The sequence below is a fragment of the Dryas octopetala genome, chromosome 5 (assembly GCF_963921425.1).
Source record: "Dryas octopetala chromosome 5, drDryOcto1.1, whole genome shotgun sequence".
NCBI classification, from domain to species: domain Eukaryota; kingdom Viridiplantae; phylum Streptophyta; class Magnoliopsida; order Rosales; family Rosaceae; genus Dryas; species Dryas octopetala.
Window position 1 is genome coordinate 20,880,846 of NC_141370.1, and position 21,715 is coordinate 20,902,560.

Here is a 21,715-nt window from a genome sequence, read left to right on the forward strand (position 1 = left end):
TGATTCTAACCCACATTATTATTTTGAAAACCTACTTAGTCTGAAAATGTTATTCTGAGCCATACACTGGACCTGTAGCTATTATTATTATTTTATATCAAATTCATTGTACTTCCTCAAACACACACACCACTTTGTCCAAGGCAAGAGAACCAAATACCATATGACATGGGTCCCCCACTAAACCGAGTGTAGATTTCTCCAAGTCCACTATGCTAACATGTTTCTGTGTATATATATATGTTAAATATGTGACTCATTCTCTTAAATTGGGAAACAATTTTTGACCACCGCAAATGAGCCCCAAGGTCGGTCTCAAGGTTGACTTGTATTGTACTACATCTTTGAGGCAACTTTATGCAGTATGATCATTCTCTTCAAACTAGTTTTGTGATGCCATCACTCTTCTCTTTCCATGATCTAATAATATCATCACAATGTGGTTATTCTATAATGCAAAATTGATATTGAAAAAAATAAGAATAATAATTCATTGTACTTTTATTCACACATGTGATACATAAAACTTTTGTTGTATTAAAATAATAATTTAGTTTAGTAGATGACGTCTAATTTATTTTAATAGAAATTTTATTAAATTTAAGACACATAAATTGTAAACGATAATTGATTTTAAAAATAAAATAAAAAACTTTTCGGTCCCTTAGAATGACAAATGCTACTAATTGCAATTACAATGATCAATGTTGTTTAGAGTGTTGATGAAATCCATACAAAAACAAAGATGAAGCTTTATCTTTTAAATTTTATCACAAATTTGGTGTGATTAGACATGCCACCCCACTTAATCGTATTGTGTCAAAATTATAGTGATTCAAATAAAGAAAGAATCCATACTGAAATTATCTGTTCAAAGGACAAATTAACCTCTCATGGCTTCTAGTGCTAATTTTATCAGTCCCTCTGATTTTTTTTTTCTTTGGTAAATATGCTTTGGTCCCTATGTTGATAACTCCCCCATAGATATAGTGATTGATAATTAAATAGTGTGTGGGATGGTTCTCCAATTACTAGACATCACCTCTTCCCTCACAGTTCATGTCAATATGTAATTGTTGACTTGTAATTTGATTTGATTCACACTGTTTCGGCTCAAGATTGCAACACTTTATTTACATAAACGCGTTATTCTTCGATGAAATGAATCCAGTCGGCAAAAAAAATACAAGCAAACAAATTAATACATATTTAAAATAAATATAACATTTTTTTTAAATCAATCAAGCGAAAGTAAAGCAATACCCACATTTCTAAATTTTTATTTTGGTTAATTACAATTCATCCCCCAAATTATTAGGAGTTTGCAATTTAATCCCCAAACTAATTTTTTTTACAATTAACCCCTTATACTATGTTTCATTATAAAAAAGACCTTCAACCCATAAAAAAAATAGTCTTCTCTTTTAGTTTTATATACATAGCGCCCATAAAGAATGCTATGTATGCAAAAATAACAGCTCATTTAACTTTTTTTTTACGAAAAAAGAGTATTATATATTTGACAGAACATAATTTAAGAGGTGAATTATTAAAAATTTAATTTGAGAAATAAAGTGCAAACCCCTCAATAGTTTGGGGGATAAATTGTATTTAACCCAAGTTATTAACAAGAGGTGAGAAACATTATTTTTCCTTGTGCTTTGTTGATGATTGAGAAAGTGACGCGGTAGAAAAAATTTAGAATCCCCAATTTGTTTTCAACTTGTTGTGTGTTAACCAAGTTGATTAAGAAAGGTAAATAAAATTAATAAAGCTGCTGAGTACAGTTGGAATCTCCCATCCAAATCCTATTGTCTCTGTCCAAACTTGGAAAACACACGGCTTTCACCATAACCATGTATTTGCTAGCCATGACCACATACATTTAATCAAGCCTGGAAATATGAACACTGGCATATGACCTTTTAATCTGAGATCTCATTTGGTCAGTATATTTCACTGTAAAAGAAATACAAAATAATTGTTTCCCTTTTTTGTTCATTTGCTATTTGCAAGGGCATATTTTTAAGAGAGTTTCTATTTGCACACCCTTTTTTTTTTTTTTTGCACACACTTTTCTCTTACACACCTCTTACCATTTTCTAAAATTTAAAATTTCTCTTTTACACACCCCTCCCATTACCAAAATACCCCAACCTCATTAATCTCACCAAAATTTCTCACTACACACCCACCTAATTCAAACACTAAACACCCTACCCCAAATGTGAATTTTTAAATTAAAAAAAAAAAAACAAAGAACAAAAAAAAAAAAATGTGGAAACCAGCCACCCATCCGCAAGCCTCTGCCATATATCCCAGCCCCTCCCCCTCCCCCTCCCTCCTCCCTCCCCCCTCCCTTCCCCTCCCTCACCGACCACCTCCCTCCCACTCTCCTTCCCTCACCCGACGACCTCCCTCTCTCTCTCCTCCCCGCAGCACCACCTGCATATATATATATTTTTTAATTTTCAGGGGTGCAGAGGGAGGTGGTGCGGTGCAGGGGTGAGGTGGTGCGGCAGGGGGAGGGTTGCAGGGGGGAGGTGGTGCGGCAAGGGGAGTGTTGCAGGGGTGAGGTGGTGCGGCAGGGGGAGTGTTGCAGGGGTGAGGTGGTGCGGCAGGGGGAGGGGTGCAGGGGGGAGGTGGTGCGGCAGGGGGAGTGTTGCAGGGGTGAGGTGGTGCGGAGGGGAGGTGGTGCGGCAGGGGGAGTGTTGCAGGGGTGAGGTGGTGCGGCAGGGGGAGGGGTGCAGGGGGGAGGGGTGCAGGGGGGAGGTGGTGCGGCAGGGGGAGGGGAGGGGGATGGCAAAAGGGGAGGGGTGCAGAGGGAGGTGGTGCGGCAAGGGGAGGGGCTCAGAGTTGTAGAGAGAGAGAGTGAAGGGCTGGGTTGGTTTCGGGGAGAGAGAAAGAGGAGAGGGAGGATGGGGGTGGGGTGGTCGGCGGGTAAGAGGGAAGGAGAAATAGAGAGAGAGAGAGAGAGAGAGAGAGAGAGAGAGAGAGAGAGGAAGGCCGGAACGGGGCTGGGGTGGTCGGCAGTGGTTCTCACCGGGGGGGGGGGGGGGTGGGGTGCTGTAACAGGGAAGAGGGAATGATAAAGGGATGGGGTTTTGGGTAATTTTATTTTGGGTGTTTTTGATTATTTCACAAATTAAATTTTTGAGGGTGTGCAAAAAGAAATTTAAAGGTGTGCAAATAGCAGCTCTCATTTCTAATTAGGAAAGTTGTTGGATTCTTTTAATGAAGATAAGGATTGGAATTGGAACACTGCATTTGATGCAATATATATGGAAAAAACTCAATTCAATTTTATAAACCTACTCAATGAAACTCCAGCTTTTGATTTTGATATAATGTATGGAAAAAAATCCAACTCAACTTTATAAGCTTACCAAATACCAATTGAAACAAGGCTTATTCATACCATTGCCCCCTATAAGATACACTTTTTTTCACTTTGCCTCCTGAAACTTAAATCCTCTCAGTTTGCCACCTGAACTTCAAACAGTTGTTGCAAAAAACCCTATGCCGTCAACTCTGTCAATTTTTCCGTTAAAAAAGATGACGTGACACCTATATAGCATAGGTGAGACCCTTTTCTAGTTATGTAACATCCATACAAACACTAAAAATTATAAAAAATTGACATTAAGCTCGAAATTTGCAACGTCCCCTACTCATATAATCATATTTTTTATAATTTTTAGTGTTTGCATGGATGTTACATAACTAGAAAAGGGTTCCACCCATGTCATATAGGTGCCACATCAGCTTTTTTAACAGAAAAATTGACAGAGTTGACGGTATAGGGTTTTTTGCAACAATTGTTTGAAGTTCAGGTGGCAAACTGAGAGAATTTAAGTTTCAGGGAGCAAAGTGAAAAAAAGTGTATTTTATAGGACAATGGTATGAATAAGCCTTGAAACAAACAACCATTCGCGTAGCATAGAAACATGCTTACATGCATGCATAAGCAAGGTTCTTCTCCCCAGAGAAGATTAGACGAAATATACATTGTTTTCACAAATTAAAAACCATGGATTTTGATTTTAAACAAATACAAAAGCTAGAGTCGTTTGCAGAGGACTAGATTCAAGTATTCAACTGATAAATTTTCATGCTGTACAAAAAATATATATATTTATAATGTATATACCACAAAATATTCTTATGAATACACAATATATCGAATTTAACAGATATACACATCATGTCATTATCAATGTATCATAACAAATTTATTTACAAAAATAAAATAAAATCACATATATATACTTTGGATATATGCATAAAGTCCATAATCAAGTATCAAATTCAATTAACAACATAAAAAGAAAAATATCAAGCTGTTGGATCAGATAATGAATTAGGATGAATTTCATAATATATAAAATATCACATTAAACGATATAAAAAAAATATAAGCGGTTAGGTGAGATAATGAATTAGAATGAATTTCATATTATTAAGTATCAAATTCAACGACATAAAAGGAAATAAATAGAATGAAAAGGAAATCAATAATGCTAATTGTCTCACATTTGTATCCTACCTGATGTGTCATTACTTTATTGGAAGGGTATTTCCTTTTTTTTTTTTTGGTTTTATTTTTTAATTTGTAGTGTCAAATGTATGAATGCCATGTAAGATGGTATGCAATTGTGGTAAGTGTAGCATTATTGAAAGGAAATATATCAAGCCGTTGGATGAGATAATGAATTAGGACTAATTTCATAATCAAGTCAAATTCAACGACATTAAAAAAAAAAAAAATCATGCCGTTGCATGAGATAATGAATTAAGATGAATTTCATATCAAGTGTCAAATTCAACGACATAAAAAAAAAAATCAAGTCATTGAGTGAGATAATAAATTAAGAAAAATTTCATAATCAAGTATCAAAGTCATTGACGTAAAAAGAAATATGTCAAGCCAGTAGATTTAATATTTAATTTCTTCCCATGTAACAAAAGAAATATATCAAGCCAGTAGATTTAACATTCAATTCCTTCACATGTAAGTATGTAATAAAAGAAATAAATCAAGCCTGTAGATTTAATATTGAATTCCTTACCATGTAACAGAAGATACATATCAGCTCTACACTCTTTTAAATATAAAACAAAAAAATAATTCTGAGCATAGATAAGCATCAAATTATAAACCTACTATTAGCAAAATAAAATTATACACCCATTTAAGTTTTATAATTTTGTTGATAACCCAAACCCAATTATAAACTCAACATTTGATTCATCGACTCAATTCCATGGAGGAGGATTTTGCAATGGATGAGCACCATTTGGAAGAGACTAAGAATTTATCAGGTTAGTTTGATTCGGCTATTTGTGCTTATATATATTTCTCGAACATGGAATGTGGTTGCACATAATTTAGATCGTGATGCACTTCATTGTAATTATTCTCCAATATAACCTTGTAGCTTCTTGAATTAATTTGTTACGATAAAATGCTTTGACAATAAGGAAAAAAACAACCCCCAATTTAGTTTAAGCAACGTAAACAAACATCAAAGCAATATAACCACGTTGCTCAATTAATGCATTTGGTTCATATAAAAAAAAAAAAGAATGCATTTGGTTTTTTATTTTTTATTTTTTTAAGGCAAAGTTTGTCACCAAATCCTTGAAAATATATATATAAAAATGTAGTCGAGCAGAAAACAAAAAAAGGAAAAAAAAAAAAATAAAGAAAGGAAAAATGAAATTCTGGTTTCTAGTTTGGGGTTTGGTGGTATTGGGTGAGGGGAGGTGGTTAGAGTTGGGAAGACTGGTTTCGGGGAAGGATTCATTGGATGTAGCAGGAGATGTATGTGAGAGAGCGACACCTTTGTATTTCCCTTTTCCCAATATAAGCCTTTAGGCAGTGACACATAAACACCCATTCCACCACACCATCCCCTATTCACTTCATTCAACACCTTCTTCTTCTTCATTCGTTTTTGCCCTACTCGTTAGGGTTCTTCCTCAAATGCTCTTTGGCCTCTTCACTCTCATCATCCTTCTAATCTCCACGCTCTTCATATTTAACTTCTCTCGTTTGTGAATTGTTTCAAAGCTGTCCCCATGCCTGCTCTCGTCAATTACAGTGGTATGTTTCTGGGTTTTTCTTTTATTTTTGTGTTTGTTCTATCTTTTTTGTGTTTTTGTGGAGTTTTGATCCGGTTTGGTTTAATGGGTTGTCTTCATCTGAGTTTAGTTTTAATGGGTTGGTGTTAAAGTTTTAATCTTTATCTCCAATTCATATTTATTTGTATGTCTATAGTCTTAATCAATTGGTCCTTAGTTTGTTGAAGAATGATTAGATTTAATGGGTTCAATATTCAAATATCGTATAGTTGTTGAAGATCATATTCTGCCATATGCTTGTTGCTCTTAGTTCCATCACGCTTTTCATCCTTTGGATGGGAGCTGTTTGTTGTGTTAAAAAAAAACCTATAGCTTTTTTCTTTTGTGTATTTATTTGGTAAAAAAATTCGCTGAGAAATCCCAAGCAATAGTTTTTAGTTTCAATAGGATTGTATAATATGCTACACTGAATGATAAATTCTGTTGTATTGGATTCAATCCATGACAGAAATTATTATTTTTTAAAGAGTTAACTGAGACTTAATTTCAGCTTGCAGAAATATGGCCTAAACATACTTTTGTAATTGTAAAGTAGAATCCCTTTATTGGTTGTTGTGATTTTGACTAGTTTTAACAAATTTGTGGATAGTTGTAGGCTTGTAGCTGAATTTAGTTTTTGTTTGGGGGTTTTCAGGTGATGATTCTTTTTATTCAAATCCCATGGATTTGGGTTGCCTGTTGTCAATTGGCTCCCATGTGGATGTGTATTATCCTCCTAGCAAGCGGGCTCGCATCAGTTCCCAATTCGTCTACGGAGGGAGCGAACAAGAACAAAACAAGAAACCTTCAATTGAAGTCCTTCCCGATGAATGCCTCTTTGAGATCTTCAGGCGCCTGGATGGTGGTAAAGAGAGGAGCAACTGCGCTTTCGTTTCTAAGAAGTGGCTTATGCTCTTAAGCAGTATTCGCAAGGCTGATCTTTGCAAAAGCCCAGCTGCTGATAAGGTGAAGGAGATGCCCAATTCAGGTGACATGGAAATGATCACTGGTGATGAAGATCAAGATCTGGAAAGTAATGGTTACCTCACAAGGTGTTTGGAAGGGAAGAAAGCAACAGATATTAGACTTGCGTCTATTGCTGTTGGAACCAGTGGCCTAGGGGGACTGGGCAAGCTGTTGATCCGTGGAAGCAACTCATATCGTGGAGTTACCAACCTTGGCCTATCTGCAGTTGCTCGGGGATGCCCTTCTCTCAAGGCTCTTTCTTTGTGGGATGTCTCTTCCGTCAGTGATGAAGGTCTGATTGAGATAGCTAAAGGATGCCCTTTGTTGGAGAAGCTTGATCTTTGCAAGTGCCCTTCAATTTCCAACAAAGGTTTGATTGCAATTGCAGAGAGCTGCCCAAATTTGACATCTTTGACTATTGAATCATGTTCGAAGGTTGGGAATGAGGGCTTGCAAGCTGTTGGAAGGTTCTGCTCCAAGCTGCAGTCAGTATCTATCAGAGACTGTACTCTTGTTGGTGACCATGGAGTATCTAGTCTGTTATCATCAGCTTCTGTACTGTCAAAGGTAAAGCTTCAGGCTTTGAACATCACAGATTTTTCTCTCGCAGTGATTGGGCATTATGGCAAAGCTGTTACCAATTTAGTTCTTAGTGGTCTCCAGAATGTTAGTGAGAGAGGGTTTTGGGTCATGGGCAATGCTCAAGCTCTGCAGAATCTGGTTTCATTGACAATCACTTCCTGCCGGGGAACTACAGATGTCAGTCTTGAAGCCATTGGCAAGGGCTGCACAAAGTTGAAGCAGATGTGCCTTCGCAAGTGTTGCTTTGTTTCTGACAATGGGCTGGTAGGTTTTTCCAAAGCTGCAGGATCACTTGAGAGCCTGCATCTGGAGGAGTGTAATAGGATTACCCAATCAGGGATTGTTTCTGCCCTCTCTAACTGTGGAGCAAAGCTGAGGTCTCTTACCCTAGTCAAGTGCATGGGAATCAAGGATATAGGTTTAGGAGTACCTATGCCCTCTCATTGCTTATCAATTCGATCCTTGTCCATTCGAAACTGCCCTGGGTTTGGTGGTGCTAGCCTGGCCATGGTGGGAAGGTTGTGCCCTCAGCTTCGGAATGTAGACCTGAGTGGTCTCTATGGAATGACAGATGCTGGGATTCTCTCACTTGTAGCAAGCTCGGAGAAAGGACTTGTCAAAGTGAATCTTAGTGGCTGCTTGAATTTGACAGATGAAGTAGTTGTGGCCTTGGCTAGGCTACATGGGGAAACCCTGGAGGTGCTGAATCTTGATGGGTGCAGGAAGATTACCGATGCAAGCTTGGCGGCAATTGCAGACAACTGCTTGTTTCTTAGTGAGCTTGATGTAGCGAAGAGTGCAATCACAGATGTTGGTCTTGCTGCCCTTGCTTCTGCAGAGAAGATCCATTTGCAAGTCCTCTCCATGTCTGGTTGTTCTGAAGTATCACACAAGAGCCTCTCATCCCTGAAAAAATTGGGCGAGACCCTGGTGGGGTTGAATCTCCAACATTGTACTGCAATCAACAACAGATCAGTTGATCTGCTTGTGGAGACCTTGTGGAGATGCGATATCCTGACCTAATTAGGAATGAAACAGAGAAGCACATATGCAGTAGGAGTAAGATCGGGGAATCCAAGTTCTCTGGTTTGAATCGTCAGATAGTAGAATCTTAAGCTCATAGACAGTCAGCTTACACAGGTTGAAACGTTCAGCATACAACATTTTTGGCCCATTAGCAGTGGTCCTGATGGTAGCTCAGTTGCTTGGTTGTTTTCATGGGAACTTTGGCAGATAATTTCATCTTCCTTTTTTTGCAGGCTTTCTTATCATGGGAAAGCCTGTTTCGACTGTTTAGCCCCTCATCAATGGGAGACTACCTCTTTCATGGCCATGGTTCCCTGAGAATACAGTCACCAAGCTCTGGTTTAAGGTTTCCACTTGTGTTCGGTCCTCCTTTTGGTTTTGCTGGATGTTTACCTGGTGTTTTTAGCTTTGTCGTACATTCCTTAATTGGTGTGTCTGATTAAGCCTTCTTTATTTTCAGTCTTATCGAAGTCTGTTGTCCGAGATCCTAGTCTTTTTCTTTTGTTTATTTAGGGTCTTAAGAGCACATGATTATGGAACTTGTTTCCCTTTCATGAGCATTCCTAGTGTTTGGTTGCTTTGGGCGATACGAAGTGAAGTGCTGGTGGTTCCTCATACTTTTAGGCTTTGGTGGTGGCAGTGATTTCTAGTCAGTCTGCTTTGACAACCTTGTTTGGGGTTGTTTTTTTTACCACCCGAAGTCCTAGTTTTGCTGGTTTCTCCTGGCTTATGAATTGTACTCTGCAACTACTAGTAATGTAATTAGCTCTTTTTCCATTATGTGGGATGCATTTCTCTGATACATGAATTCATATATTGATGATTAGCTCACTATTACCTTTTGAGTAATGTTACAAGTCTAGAAGAAAGGTTTGGAGCTTAAATATTCCAATGGTTGTTGAAACAATTTCTGGTGTTAGACAAAATTCTCAATTCCCCATCAACCAAGCTTAATCCCGAAAGCTTGTCTTTCAACGCCGACAAATATACTGCTGCAAAAAGAAAACGATTTAAGTTAAATAAACTATTTGCTCGCATTCCGCAAGGATCAATGCCTTACTTACTCTCTAATTTCCAAGCGAAAAAGAAAATGTGAAAAATGGAAACTGAAAAGAAAAATGATAATGGCCATGATGGCTAGGAGCAGTGCACAGTGGTACAAGGGTAATGATTGTAGTAAATATTATGGGCAAGTGCGCAACCATGGTAATGGTGCTAGTAAGTTTTACAGTTTGTGACTGTGTGCTTAATTATTAAACTGAAGCTATGTGAAAGTTAGTGGCAGGGTTGGCAGGTGATGAAATAAAGTTGGAAGTAATTAATACAGAAATGACATGGCAATTTGGAGATGACAAGTCTTGTGAGGTCATAGAAGCAACAGTTGAAAGGGGTACTGGTGGTTTGTTGTTTATAATGAAGACATGGCTCTGAGGTGGTGGAAATGTCAGGATGATGCAAAGACTACAAGGGGTGTGGGGAGTGGTTGAGTTGCCCAAGGTTGTGAAAGCAGCCATGTCTTCTGTTGAAATATTGAAAGCATGGTAATATACTAATATATGGCTACTGTAGATTGTGTTATCAATGAATTGACTATTTGTCCTATGTATATATATCTAATAAGTAATACTCACTATGAGATTTTCACTTTGCAAAAGCTGTTGTGCTAGGGACTGGTAGCCCACTAGTGCTGTCCTCTAAACATGTGGATGTCTCTGTGCACAGATTCTCTCCCCTGCTTTAGAAAATATGCCCATTTCAACCTTCTGATTCTTATGTATATTTTTCCCTTAATAAAAGAAATAAAGAAATCTAAGTTCCAATTAAATGGTTGTCACAAATGGATTAGAAGAATGTTCAGGATTAGCAGGATTTCTCTTAGTAACAAAACTGGTCGTTTTATGACACCACTGCAGGAAGGCATGCCTTATCGACCATATAGTGTCCTTTTGAGAGTCATGGGTGCTTTTCCAAAGTACCATTCCCTTGTCAACCAACATGGTCACAGTACATTATTGTGTTCTGTCAAACCACCAGATATTGAATCTACAACATTTGTTGCTTCATGGTGATTAGTACTTACTGTAATGTGTTTAGAACTTTGAACCAGCTCCTTACAAGAGATGAGACTCATGAAGGACCCACCTCAGTGAGAGAGTTGGCAAAAGTGCGGAGAAAAAAAGTAGAGTTCTATATAGAGATAGGCAGATAGCAGATGATGATACTTCAAATCATAGGGTAATGAAGACCATATATATGTTTTTTTATAGAAAACAAAAGCAAAGGGGAATAATCGAACAGGTAAAGCCATGCCTTGCATGATGACAAAATAGAGGGTATGGTATTGTGCTCCAATAATTTGCAAAGGAGGCAAGGAAAAGTCAATTCAGCTAGAAAAAGATGAAGAAACTTGTAACTTCAGTCATTCACACTGGAACCTAAAGTCAGATAAACTGACAGTTTGCTCCAGAAAAGCTTCAAACCCAAGCCATTCTATTGCGACCCCCTAAACTGAGATGCATTGCATTTTAGTGATCAAAGTCACATTCATCACCAATACTTTGTAGTGTTGTTCTCTTTTTGGGCTTAGCCCTCCATTCTACCAAAAAAAAAAGTCATATTCATCACCAATACTAACACCATAGATAGCTTCTCATCTCTTCCTTCACGAAAATCCTCCCTAAGTTTCTTTGCTAGTTCTCCTTGTCTATTCGTTTCCAGTACTCCAAGACAAGACTGATGATGATGATGATGATGGCTTCTTCAAGAAAATGGTCAAATGGGGTAAAGATTACAGTCGTGCTGATGTTCATATTTTCTCTCACATTCTTTCCTTCTATTTCAGGTAACTGAAACAAACCTATTTAAGTTGAGACATTGGTACTGCTGAAATGAGCAATGCTTGGGTACTTGACGACCAACCTTGTCCTTTGCCAATCAAATAAGCCCGATAGGTCCACCATTCTAACTCTCTTTTATCCGGTAGTGGAGCTCATTTGATTGGCCATGAGGACAAAGTTAGTCCTCAAACACAAGGACCGGGCATTGTCCTGCTGAAATAAATACCTTGGTTTTTGTAATTTTTCTGGGTTTTTTTTTTGGTGTTTTTTTTTTACAGCTGAGTCAATGTTGGTAAGAAATGATGTTGAGCAGCACTTAAAAAAGCAAATGAAAATGGTGTTGGGTTCAAGTCCACCTCGGTGTGTAAACAGGTGCATGAGTTGCAGACCTTGTACGGCCACTCTGGTTGTTTCTCCTCACCACAAGAATAACCTCAAGGCAACATCTCGGGGAGATGATGATGAGAGCTATTATCTTCTCTCATGGAAATGCAGATGTAGAAATAAGTTGTTCCAACCTTGAAAATTTTTAGCTTAACCCAAGGAATAAACTATTATTCTCCATGTACTTGGTAGCACCTATGATATAGAGACTCACCCCCTATTTACTCTTCATAATCTAATGATCAATGCAAGTCCTTGCATGGATTACGGTGATTCTAATGATCATTTGCAGTTGTATTAATTTACATAGGCTTGAAAACCTTTCATTTGCAAAGAGTTTTGGGTCACATTTCCATTTGCAAAGCTTGCAAATCAATGCATATAACTCGGTGGTTGACCGGTTGACCCAACGCATATGGTACAAGTGTACAACTACTTCAATTATTTATTTTCCTCAGGAAAAATTTAAATAAAGAAAAACTATTTCAATTGTTTTAGACTTTTAGTGATTGTGTTTTGCAGTGAAGAAATCTGGTGTGGTGAAAAAGTTGATACAAGCTGGAATGCTTCTGGAATTATTTACAAAAAGCAGAAAGAAAAAAAAAACTATATTGGTGGATTAAATGAACGATCTTCATGATAATACATTCTGAGAAGAGTATCCGATATACAGTATAGTAGATACAAGGTCACGAGTCACTCTCAACGGATACAAACCTAACAAAAAACTATTTACAAACAATACAACATATGTAGGACACACTAGTCTGTATGTTGCCACTAAAACTTCTATTTTTCAGTAAATCATATATATGTCCAAAAGCTTGGCCAAAAAAAAAAATCTATATATGTCCAAAAGGGGATAGCATCCATTTGTTGGTCTGCTCACTGATTTGCATCACACCCCAGGAATATGGATCAGCGAGTCATTGTTCTATGCAGATTGGAACTAGCCATACCCTCTTTTGGTTTCCAAATAATATCTTCTAGTTTGGTACAGAAATTCTTGTAAAACTGCAAAAAGAACCACATGAAAGATGAACTGATAATTGATCCAAGCATGTAAGCTTCAAAGAAAAGGTGTACAGAGTGAAGCAAATGAGAATCAAGAGATGCCTTTTTGAGTATTTAAGACCCACCAAAAGATCATACCATAAGAGCCAAGGAAGATAGGTCAACATCAAACTAAACTAGACATGAATTTGTGGTAAAATCCACTAGAAGCTAACCTTGTGATATTCAAGAGTATCTCCAGCAGCCTTTCGAACATCCACCATGAAAAGGGATGAGGCAACTTCAAAGACCTATATTTTTATAACAATCATGTTAAACATTAATTGTACTGAAATCAAGTCTTCCTTTGAAAAGATAATTACAATGGCTATGCAGACAATCTCAAAGGTTACCTCGAGGACAACTGCAAATTGTCCGGCCTTATTTGCGGATATTCCTTCAAGTCTTGTCTATGATGCAAAAAATTTGCACACTAAATTAGAACATGTCACAAAAATGATTTTCAGGAATCATCATACAGAGTACATATTGGCTTCCAATACACAATGCAAATTGAACCAATAATACTCAAACCTCAACCAAGATCATTGGTGAATGTTGGACTGCATAAGTCAAGGTGTAAAAACTTAGCCAGACCAATTATATAAAGGAAAGGCCAATATTACAAAGCATACCTTGTAATTACGTGTATGGACCTTGAGACTCATTGATTCCGCAACGGCTTCTACATTTGAAATTATAACTTTAGCTGGTTTACGGGAAACAAAACGAGTTTGCCGATTTACATAATCCTGAAATAGAAAAGAATGACATTTGAGAGAAATAAAAAGGGTTTTCTGTTTTACATAATCCTGCAATAGAAAAGAATGACATTGAGAGAAACAAAAAGTGTTTTCCATTTTACATAATCCTGAAAGAGAAAAGAATGACATGTGAGTGAGAGAGAGAGAGAGAGAGAGGGAGGGAGGCTATTATCTTCTCCGTATTCCCTATGTACTTGGTATTAGCTATTATTCTCGCATGTTTGGATGGATGATGTAGTAGTCTCATACACTTTGTTTTTGGTGGCTTGTTATTGTAGGATGAGGGTAGTTTTTTGTGGACTGCTGGTCCACATTGATTGTACTTCCCATTCTTATTAATATTATTATAATCATTGTGTTTCCAAATTAAAAAAGAAAAAAAGAAGAGAATAATAACATACAAAGAATAAGAAAAAATTATACTTCAAAAGTTTTAACAAAATAACAAGTTAAAGATTAGCCAAACAAACACTTGTGGAACTGTGAAGCAATAATTGAGCAAGGGAGCTTTCTGGGAAATATGTGGCAGCAGAAGTGCTGAAGGTATAACTATACCTGTCTCCTGTCAAACAATGCTGATAGATTTAACCCTTGGGATAGGGTAATCATCTCAAATGCATTCATTAATAAAGGACCACCTTCATTACAATCTGACCGCTCTGCTACATATTGGTCCTGTGAAATACCATCAGTTAACAGATACTTTCTTTCTTTAGTTATCAAACAGACTTTTTCCTGAAGAAAAGTTATCAAATAGACTTTGTAATGCATAAAGTATGCCAGAAAAATGGGACTCTTAAAGCCATCAGGTATCAATTATCATTGATTTCCTGTACCCTAGTAATCTATTATCTAATATAAAACACAGAAATCTGTAACTTGCATTAGAAAATTTCTTGAAGAAAAAGAGTAGCAAAAAAGAAACACCAACCAACCTCAATATCCTCAAACACTGCACAAACATCATCCAAACTTACTTCCTCATCTTCCCTATGTTTGACAGGCACATAATTTTTTCTAAACCATGGATCCTTTCTGATTCCTTCAATTCGAATACGCTGCATTAACACATGAACCAGTTAAAGAAAGCAAAGGAATCCTTAACCTTGTCCCAGTAATGCAGATTTTTTTGTTTTGTTTTGTCATTTTCTATTCCCATAATTGAAAATAGAAGTCAACCAGGACCCCTCCCAATTATAACACATACTTCATGGCCATGCTATGATTTCCAACAAATATAGAATAAATCTGATAAATACTTGTAAATCATTCTGAATTTGATTAAGAAAACTATGATGTAAAGTTATTTATATAGAGCTTTAAAATCAGTTGGCACAGAAATTACTAATATCTGCATATAGTGAAATAAAATACTCACGGTTTTAGGATTGGGATCAAGTATCTTATGTATCAATGAATTTGCCCCAGTTGAAAACCAAAATGGACAGGAAAACTCTGCTGCATTAATCTACAGATGAGCCAGAACAGTTAGAAGCTCCTACACACTTGTACAGTATTAAATGCTCTAATGATGTACAAGCAGTCCAGAGAGAAAAATTGGAGTGACAAGAAATGAGGAGACCGGGGGGGGGGGGGGGAGTGTACCTTTCTATACAGTGTAGGAAGGTTTGTCTCATCAAATGGGAGGTAACCAGCCATTAGAACGTACAGAATGACCCCACATGACCAAACATCAGCAGCTGCACCGTCATAACCCTGGTTCCCTAGCACCTGTTAGGGAATGGTAAAATAACACATTTAGCATAATAATTCTCTCCGATTCACAGACCCACACACAGACATGCACACACATTCTCACATTTAAAAGGAAACAATTTGTCTTCAAGAGTGAATGGCTTAATGTTAACGGAACACATACAAACTTGTTAGAGAGAACAATGATGGATGCCACATAACCATCATGATAACATGAATGAAAAACAAAATTGACATTTACTCTGTGAATTACCAATGTATTAGCAGAAAATACATCAGCTATAGAGATAACCATTAAGAAAATTGAGATTAAGAAGGATAAATATGTATATGTTCCATGAAGCACATAAGTTGGGTGAAAAAAGATCGAGAAGAAGGCAGCACAGGTATCATGTGAAACATCCAATGAATTTTCTCCCCTAACTACCCTCCTTCAACTCCTTACGACAGGGTATTCAGACAATCTCCTCACCTATTCTCTCCCCCCCCCCCTCCTTCCCCAAACTTCATTTCCTCTCCTCCCACCTGACTTCTAATATAATTATTGTTTCTTGGACAAAATTCCAAGTGACATGATATCTATCTCATCAATTGGTTGTGTGTGAATGCAGCAGTAAAGTGTATAGAACATGTACCTCTGGTGCAACATAGTTTGGTGTTCCACATGTGGTGTGAAGAAGACCGACCCCCTGCTCAAGGATTTAGGCAAAACAGGGGTGTTAGGGAGAGAGATAGAGCAGGAGAAAAGGAGAATAGATAAAGTATAAGACAAGAATATGCATAAAAGTAAAAATTCTCAAGCTTTACTGACTGCAAACATAATGAGACCGTGCTTACTTGCTGGGGCAATGCACTTAATCCAAAATCAGAAACCTTCAAATTTCCGTAAGAATCAAGAAGAAGATTTTCGGGCTGTATATATAGAAATGTACATTACAAGGAAAAGAAGAATAGCTTATCAGGACCAGAGCACTGTATATGTAAAAATCAGAAAAGCAAGTAGAAATTAGTCACACACGGAATTTTGATTTGCACCTTCAGGTCTCTGTGGTACACACCCTTACTGTGGCAATGAGCAACTGCATCTATAAGCTGTTGAAAGTATTTCCTCGATTCATTTTCAGGAAGTTTTCCTTGGTGAACCTGCAGAATCAGAATTTAAGTGTTATTTGTTGGAATAAAAGGTTATGCATAAAACGAATCAACTATAGGAACACGTAAATGATTTAGTTATAATGATTTTCCCAGTTAAAGATGTTCTGGGCCAGCTAAGAAGAAACCTCACAATTTTATCAAACAATTCTCCTCCAGTTACAAACTCGAGAATTATATATATCTTCGTTCGGCCAGCCAAAACCTAGAATTCGGAAGGGAGAATTCAAAGAAAAACACAGGGGAGTTAGTCATAATATTAACAGAAAAAGTCCCAAAGTAATGAGGTATATATTCTGGACAGCCTAAGCATACCTCATGCAACCTTACTATATTAGGATGCCTGACAATCTTCATTATAGATATCTCTCTTTTAATCTGAAACAGAACTCAAGGCAGTTAGTTAGTTAGTCATTTAGTCAAAGTAGAAGCAAACCATAATGAAACCCATAAACATCTTAATTTCCAACATAAGTTCCTACTAATCAAGCAGATTAGTGTATAGCAAAATATATCAACTAAAATCATTGACACAACGAACTAGACATACATATATATATATATATATGTGCATGTGTGAAATTGTATGTGGGATTTAAGAAAGGAAGAGAAAGTGAATACCTGATCAACCATTTTGTGCTTGAGAATGGTGGTTTTGGCCAAAATCTTCACGGCCACACTCTCGCCAGTCTCGGTGTTCCTGGCAAACTTAACCTTGGCGAATGTTCCTTCGCCGACGGTTCGCCCCACCTCATACTTGCCTACCTTTCTTGATACCTTCTTCATCCTTGTCTCCCTAAGCTCATCTCCCACAAACTCTTCGATTCACGAAATTAAAATTTATAGCGATCTAGCAAGAGAAAAGGAAAAACTTCAATTTCACTAAAAACTGAAAAAAAAAAAAAAAAAAAAAAAAAAAGAGCAAATTCAAATTAACAAAAGTAATCACATTTATTTGATTCAAAGCTGTACGGAACCGAAGCATATAAACCCTAAGGCATTGTTTGGCTGCTGAGGGAACAGTGAAGGATCATAAAGCACAAAGCTAGAAAATTGTGGAATTCACGTGATTGGGATTGTCAGCAACCAAATAGACCACAAATCGGAAGGTGGAGAATCAGAGTGAGAGAGCACAATTGGAAGGACTAATGCGAACAGTTTGGGGAATATTCCGGCTGGATTCTTACCCGAAAACGATAATATTAGGGAGGGGAGTCGCCGAAGAGTGAAGTCGCCGAAGAGTGAAGGTATATAGGTTATCGGAGCTCAGGAAGCCGGAATTGAGCTGTCTCGGATCGGACCGGACAGGTCGCGGCTCGGAGAGAGAAGGAGAGATGAGAAATGAGTCCGAATTCACCGCTGATGGTGAAAATGGCGTCGGAGCTCGTCGTTTTTTACATACATGAGAATTACAAATGGACGTGACGTGTTCACTTACCCGAAAAAACGGAAAAAATTGTAAAAGTAATTTTCGCCCTTAAACACTTTTTTATTTTTTGCCAAGAATTTTCGCCTTTGCCACGTGATATATAAATATTAAATACCCACATAAACTATTAAGTCTATTATCAAGGGACTTGCTTAAATAGTTAAGTGTTCGGTGTTCTTGGCCAAAAAAAAAGAAAAGTGTTCGGTGTTCCTCGCCCCAACACAACTTGTTTGAATTAACTAATTAAGAATCAAGGCAAATTGGTGTTATGGATTGGTTTAGAAATGAGATCAACGTGAGATTATAAGTTTAAATACACGACACAAAAATATACTCTACTATAATAAATATTTACAAGTAAGTCAATGATAATAAAGATCAATATGAGCTGAATTGTAAATTCTATATTTAAAGTTAAATTTTATGTGCAAAATTCATAGGCATCTATTTTTGTAATCCTTGAATTTTATATATTTGTTTTTTTTTTTTATTCTATCATTGAATCTGTGTATGACATTCAAACTCATGTTTGAATTCTCACAGAGTTAACCACTCTCACATCTACTTATACTTTGTTCATAATTAAAAATTGTAGAATTTACATGGCCAAATTTTTTTTTGTAGAATTTACCATGTTTATACCCAATAAAGAATAAGTCATGAAATTAAAAGAAGGAAAAGTTTTGTAATTAACCACTTGGGTCAAAAAGTCAAAACAAAGACGGGATTAAATATTGAAGACAGGAGATATAAACTTGTATTAAACTAAATGAGAGCAATGAAGATGATGCTGACTGCAAAAATTATTTGCTATATATATAGTTTACACATTGATAAACAGCTAAGATGCAATTTGATCTTGCTTATCAATGGAGCTCTGCTCTCGATCATTGTTTGACCAAAGGATGACTTACTGTTTTTTGGTTTTAAAATAAATTGCTTGAGTTAAGTATACTTTTTAAACAATTTAACAATTAAAAACCAATATTTTTAACAACGATAATATGAATGTATATTGCTGTAGAGTCCCAATTTGAAAGTCCACATGATGTTTATTTGTGATAGATGTACTTGACAAATGCAGCCTAATATGAAGATCATTTCAGACAGCTTTGGATAAAAGAACGAGTCATCCACAAGGACTAATTGAACATGTACTGTATATCCACATCACCTCATTACAAGCTTATCCGGCTATCTCATCTGACTGTTGGGCCGGGTTGGGCCGATCTGTAGTTTGGTGTTGATGGATTGGGCTGGTTGGCTTAATCCGTTGAAGAAGTTGATCATCTTAGAAGATAACAGAAGAGCATCGTATAGCAAAACAACAGCCCTCCTTTATCTGCTACGGCGCACTTGAGGAGCACAAGGGTGGTCCACCCGCTAGGAGTTAGCTTTAGCTTCATGGAGTTCACTCCATATGTTTGAGAAATCGACTGTGTGAAACTCCAGCACTCAAAAAATGATTCCAAAGCCACTGCGCACGGTGGGCACAGTAACCAATCTTGCTTCCTCTGCCACAATCGGGGCGCTTCGGTTGGCCATCGAATCCAAACGGGTAAAAAGACCAAAAACCCACCTTTTGAACTTTCTTCTTCTTCTCTTTTTTGCTAATTGCTCTCTTATTATTAGTTTTTTGGGTGGGTTTTTGGCAGAAAAGGGTTGCATTGCCTTGTGGGGTTTGTAGAGGGAAAGGGTTTTATATGTGCAAGCTATGCAAAGGGAATGCCACCATTCAATGGTCTCCTCTGTATGACCCAATAGCCATCAACCCCTGTCTTTGCCCAACCTGTGATGGCAATAGGTTAGTGAATAGTGATACTTTTTTGCATATCAATTTTTGGGTTAGTGTTGCTCAAAATGAGTATGGGTAAAAATGTTGCCTTTTTTCTCTTTTCTTCTCAAAATTGCTTGTTTGTTCAAGTGGGTTTTCTTCTGTTTGTTATGTACATTCCAAGAAAATAAATCCTAAACCCATAATGTGCCAATTGATTTTTTTTTCTTTCCCTGTTTAAAGTAATAAAAGTGGCAGAGGAGATAAAAGCCCAACTTAAAAGTTGTATTGAAGCAAAGGTTTTGATGTAAATATGTAAGAAGTGGGAACATTAGGGATGATTGAAAGCATACTGAATGGCTGTGTTTTTATTAGAAGGTATCATTTTATTTGATAACTATATGTGTCTTCAGGCAGAATTAAGTTTACAGTTTTCCTTTGTTAGAATGCTTATGTGATGTTTGGATGTTTTTTCCATGGGATTGCAGGGTACAACACTGTCTTAACTGTCTAGGGAAGGGATACAATTGAGTTGTAAGAATCAGAATATTTGATTCTTCAGTTTTGATATCTTAATCATGCAAGTCTCATATCATCTATGTACTCAACCTGTTTTCTATCAGTTATAAATGCATCCAAGTCTTCTGAGACTATTTCCATCTTTCTTATAACTCAGGAGTGGAAGATTCAGGTTCAGATTCAGCCATGTCTTTCAAGCTCTGCCACTGGCTAGGAGTGTGTTTGATGAAATGCCGAATAGGGATCTGGTTTCGTGGAATGCATCGCTATCAGGTTACTCTCAAGAGGGGAAGCCATGGGCTTGAAGCGATTTTGGTATTTATTCAAACGTGGGAGAAGAGATGGAGCTGGTATCTATTAGTGTAGTTTCAGATTGCTGTCATGAGAAGAATTTAGAACTTGGGAGACAGATAAAATCAGGATATGGCAGTCATGTATCAGTTTGTAATGTATTGAACTCGACATATTCCAAGTGTGAGGTTATTGAAGATGCAAAATTGGTCTTTTTTAATTCATGAATGATCGCAATGTAGTGGCTTGGACTACAATTGTAATGGTCCGCAAAAAAAGCAAGGACGCTAGTGTAAGCCACCGGATAAAAAACAACCCCATTTGAATTCACCCCATCAGCAAAATTCAATGCACCCTCCACTTGTTCTAGAGGTTGTGTACCACAACCTCCTCATAGAGCTCTATGCCCATGCCGGTAACAGCATGGACACTCTTAGATGTGCCGAAACCAATTGAAGTTATTGAACCCAATCTCACCAAAATTGATCCCTTGGTGGTGAATGAAGTACATGAACTGTCACACAAAAAATATGAGACTCACCATAAATAATTATATAATAGTAACTTGAGCACTATGTTTTGGCAAAATTGAACTATGAAATGTAAAGAGTAAATTGACAAAATGCCCGAGACTTTTTTACTAGATTTTCAATTTGGAAATTTTAGGACTCAAAGTTTTGAAATTGTGTCAACCCCCAATACTACTCCAAAATCACTATAAACTCACCAAATAAATGGAATAACTAAAAAAAAAAAAGCACACGATTTGGCAATTTGCATCTATAAATTATAACCCATTGTTTTGATTGTGAAATAGTTCTAGTTGGTTAAATTTAAACATTTCGGTGGTGGTCAGATGATGAAAATTGGTTTGTCTGAAAGAGGGACTGTGTGGATAAAACATGGGTATTTTGGGAATGTGAATAGGGTTTAGTAAGTGGATGTGGGGTGTAGTTAGCATCTAAGGCAGACAACAAGGGTCTTTTTAGTGGATGTGATTTTGTTGGTATATAAAAAGAGCATTAAACTGTTTGTTGCTTAGGGCGTTGGAGACTGTTGCGGCTGGTGTTGCGGCTCAGGTTGCGGCTTCGCCTTGGAG

General features: G+C 37.1%; 4 protein-coding genes across 6 annotated transcripts; 3 read left to right on the forward strand and 1 right to left on the reverse strand.

Annotated features, from left to right (window-relative positions):
• Positions 1–5,810: 5,810 nt before the first annotated feature.
• On the forward strand, positions 5,811–9,477 carry LOC147285624 (EIN3-binding F-box protein 1-like). The gene is made up of 2 exons (XM_086244769.1): positions 5,811–6,106; positions 6,779–9,477. Exons 1-2 carry the CDS (start codon positions 6,082–6,084, stop codon positions 8,692–8,694), a joined length of 1,941 nt encoding a protein of 646 aa, XP_086100895.1. The 5' UTR covers positions 5,811–6,081; the 3' UTR covers positions 8,695–9,477.
• Positions 9,478–9,821: 344 nt separating this feature from the next.
• On the forward strand, positions 9,822–12,057 carry LOC147285625 (EPIDERMAL PATTERNING FACTOR-like protein 2). Its single transcript, XM_086245811.1, has 3 exons — positions 9,822–9,915; positions 11,416–11,478; positions 11,813–12,057. Exons 1-3 carry the CDS (start codon positions 9,822–9,824, stop codon positions 12,055–12,057), a joined length of 402 nt encoding a protein of 133 aa, XP_086101937.1.
• Positions 12,058–12,510: 453 nt separating this feature from the next.
• LOC147285626 (CBL-interacting serine/threonine-protein kinase 24-like) lies at positions 12,511–17,994 on the reverse strand. The gene is given in 16 exon segments (XM_086244104.1): positions 12,511–12,868; positions 12,870–12,932; positions 13,148–13,222; positions 13,325–13,381; positions 13,607–13,723; positions 14,291–14,410; positions 14,671–14,793; positions 15,114–15,203; positions 15,341–15,466; positions 16,087–16,140; positions 16,289–16,363; positions 16,487–16,594; positions 16,737–16,808; positions 16,919–16,981; positions 17,225–17,453; positions 17,791–17,994. Coding segments are annotated over 15 exon segments (1,332 nt in total). The 5' UTR covers positions 17,390–17,453; positions 17,791–17,994; the 3' UTR covers positions 12,511–12,844.
• Positions 17,995–19,368: 1,374 nt separating this feature from the next.
• On the forward strand, positions 19,369–20,844 carry LOC147285627 (uncharacterized). 3 transcript variants are annotated; one of them, XM_086244109.1, is made up of 4 exons: positions 19,369–19,590; positions 19,688–19,836; positions 20,295–20,341; positions 20,477–20,844. In XM_086244109.1, the coding sequence occupies exons 1-3, from the start codon at positions 19,495–19,497 to the stop codon at positions 20,335–20,337; spliced, it is 288 nt and encodes a 95-aa protein (XP_086100235.1). In that variant the 5' UTR covers positions 19,369–19,494; the 3' UTR covers positions 20,338–20,341; positions 20,477–20,844. The 3 variants fall into 3 exon arrangements, with proteins under 3 accessions (XP_086100235.1, XP_086100234.1, XP_086100233.1); XM_086244108.1 differs by having other exon boundaries at positions 20,295–20,340; positions 20,483–20,844; XM_086244107.1 differs by lacking the exon at positions 20,295–20,341 and having other exon boundaries at positions 20,483–20,844.
• The last annotated feature ends 871 nt before the right edge of the window (positions 20,845–21,715 follow it).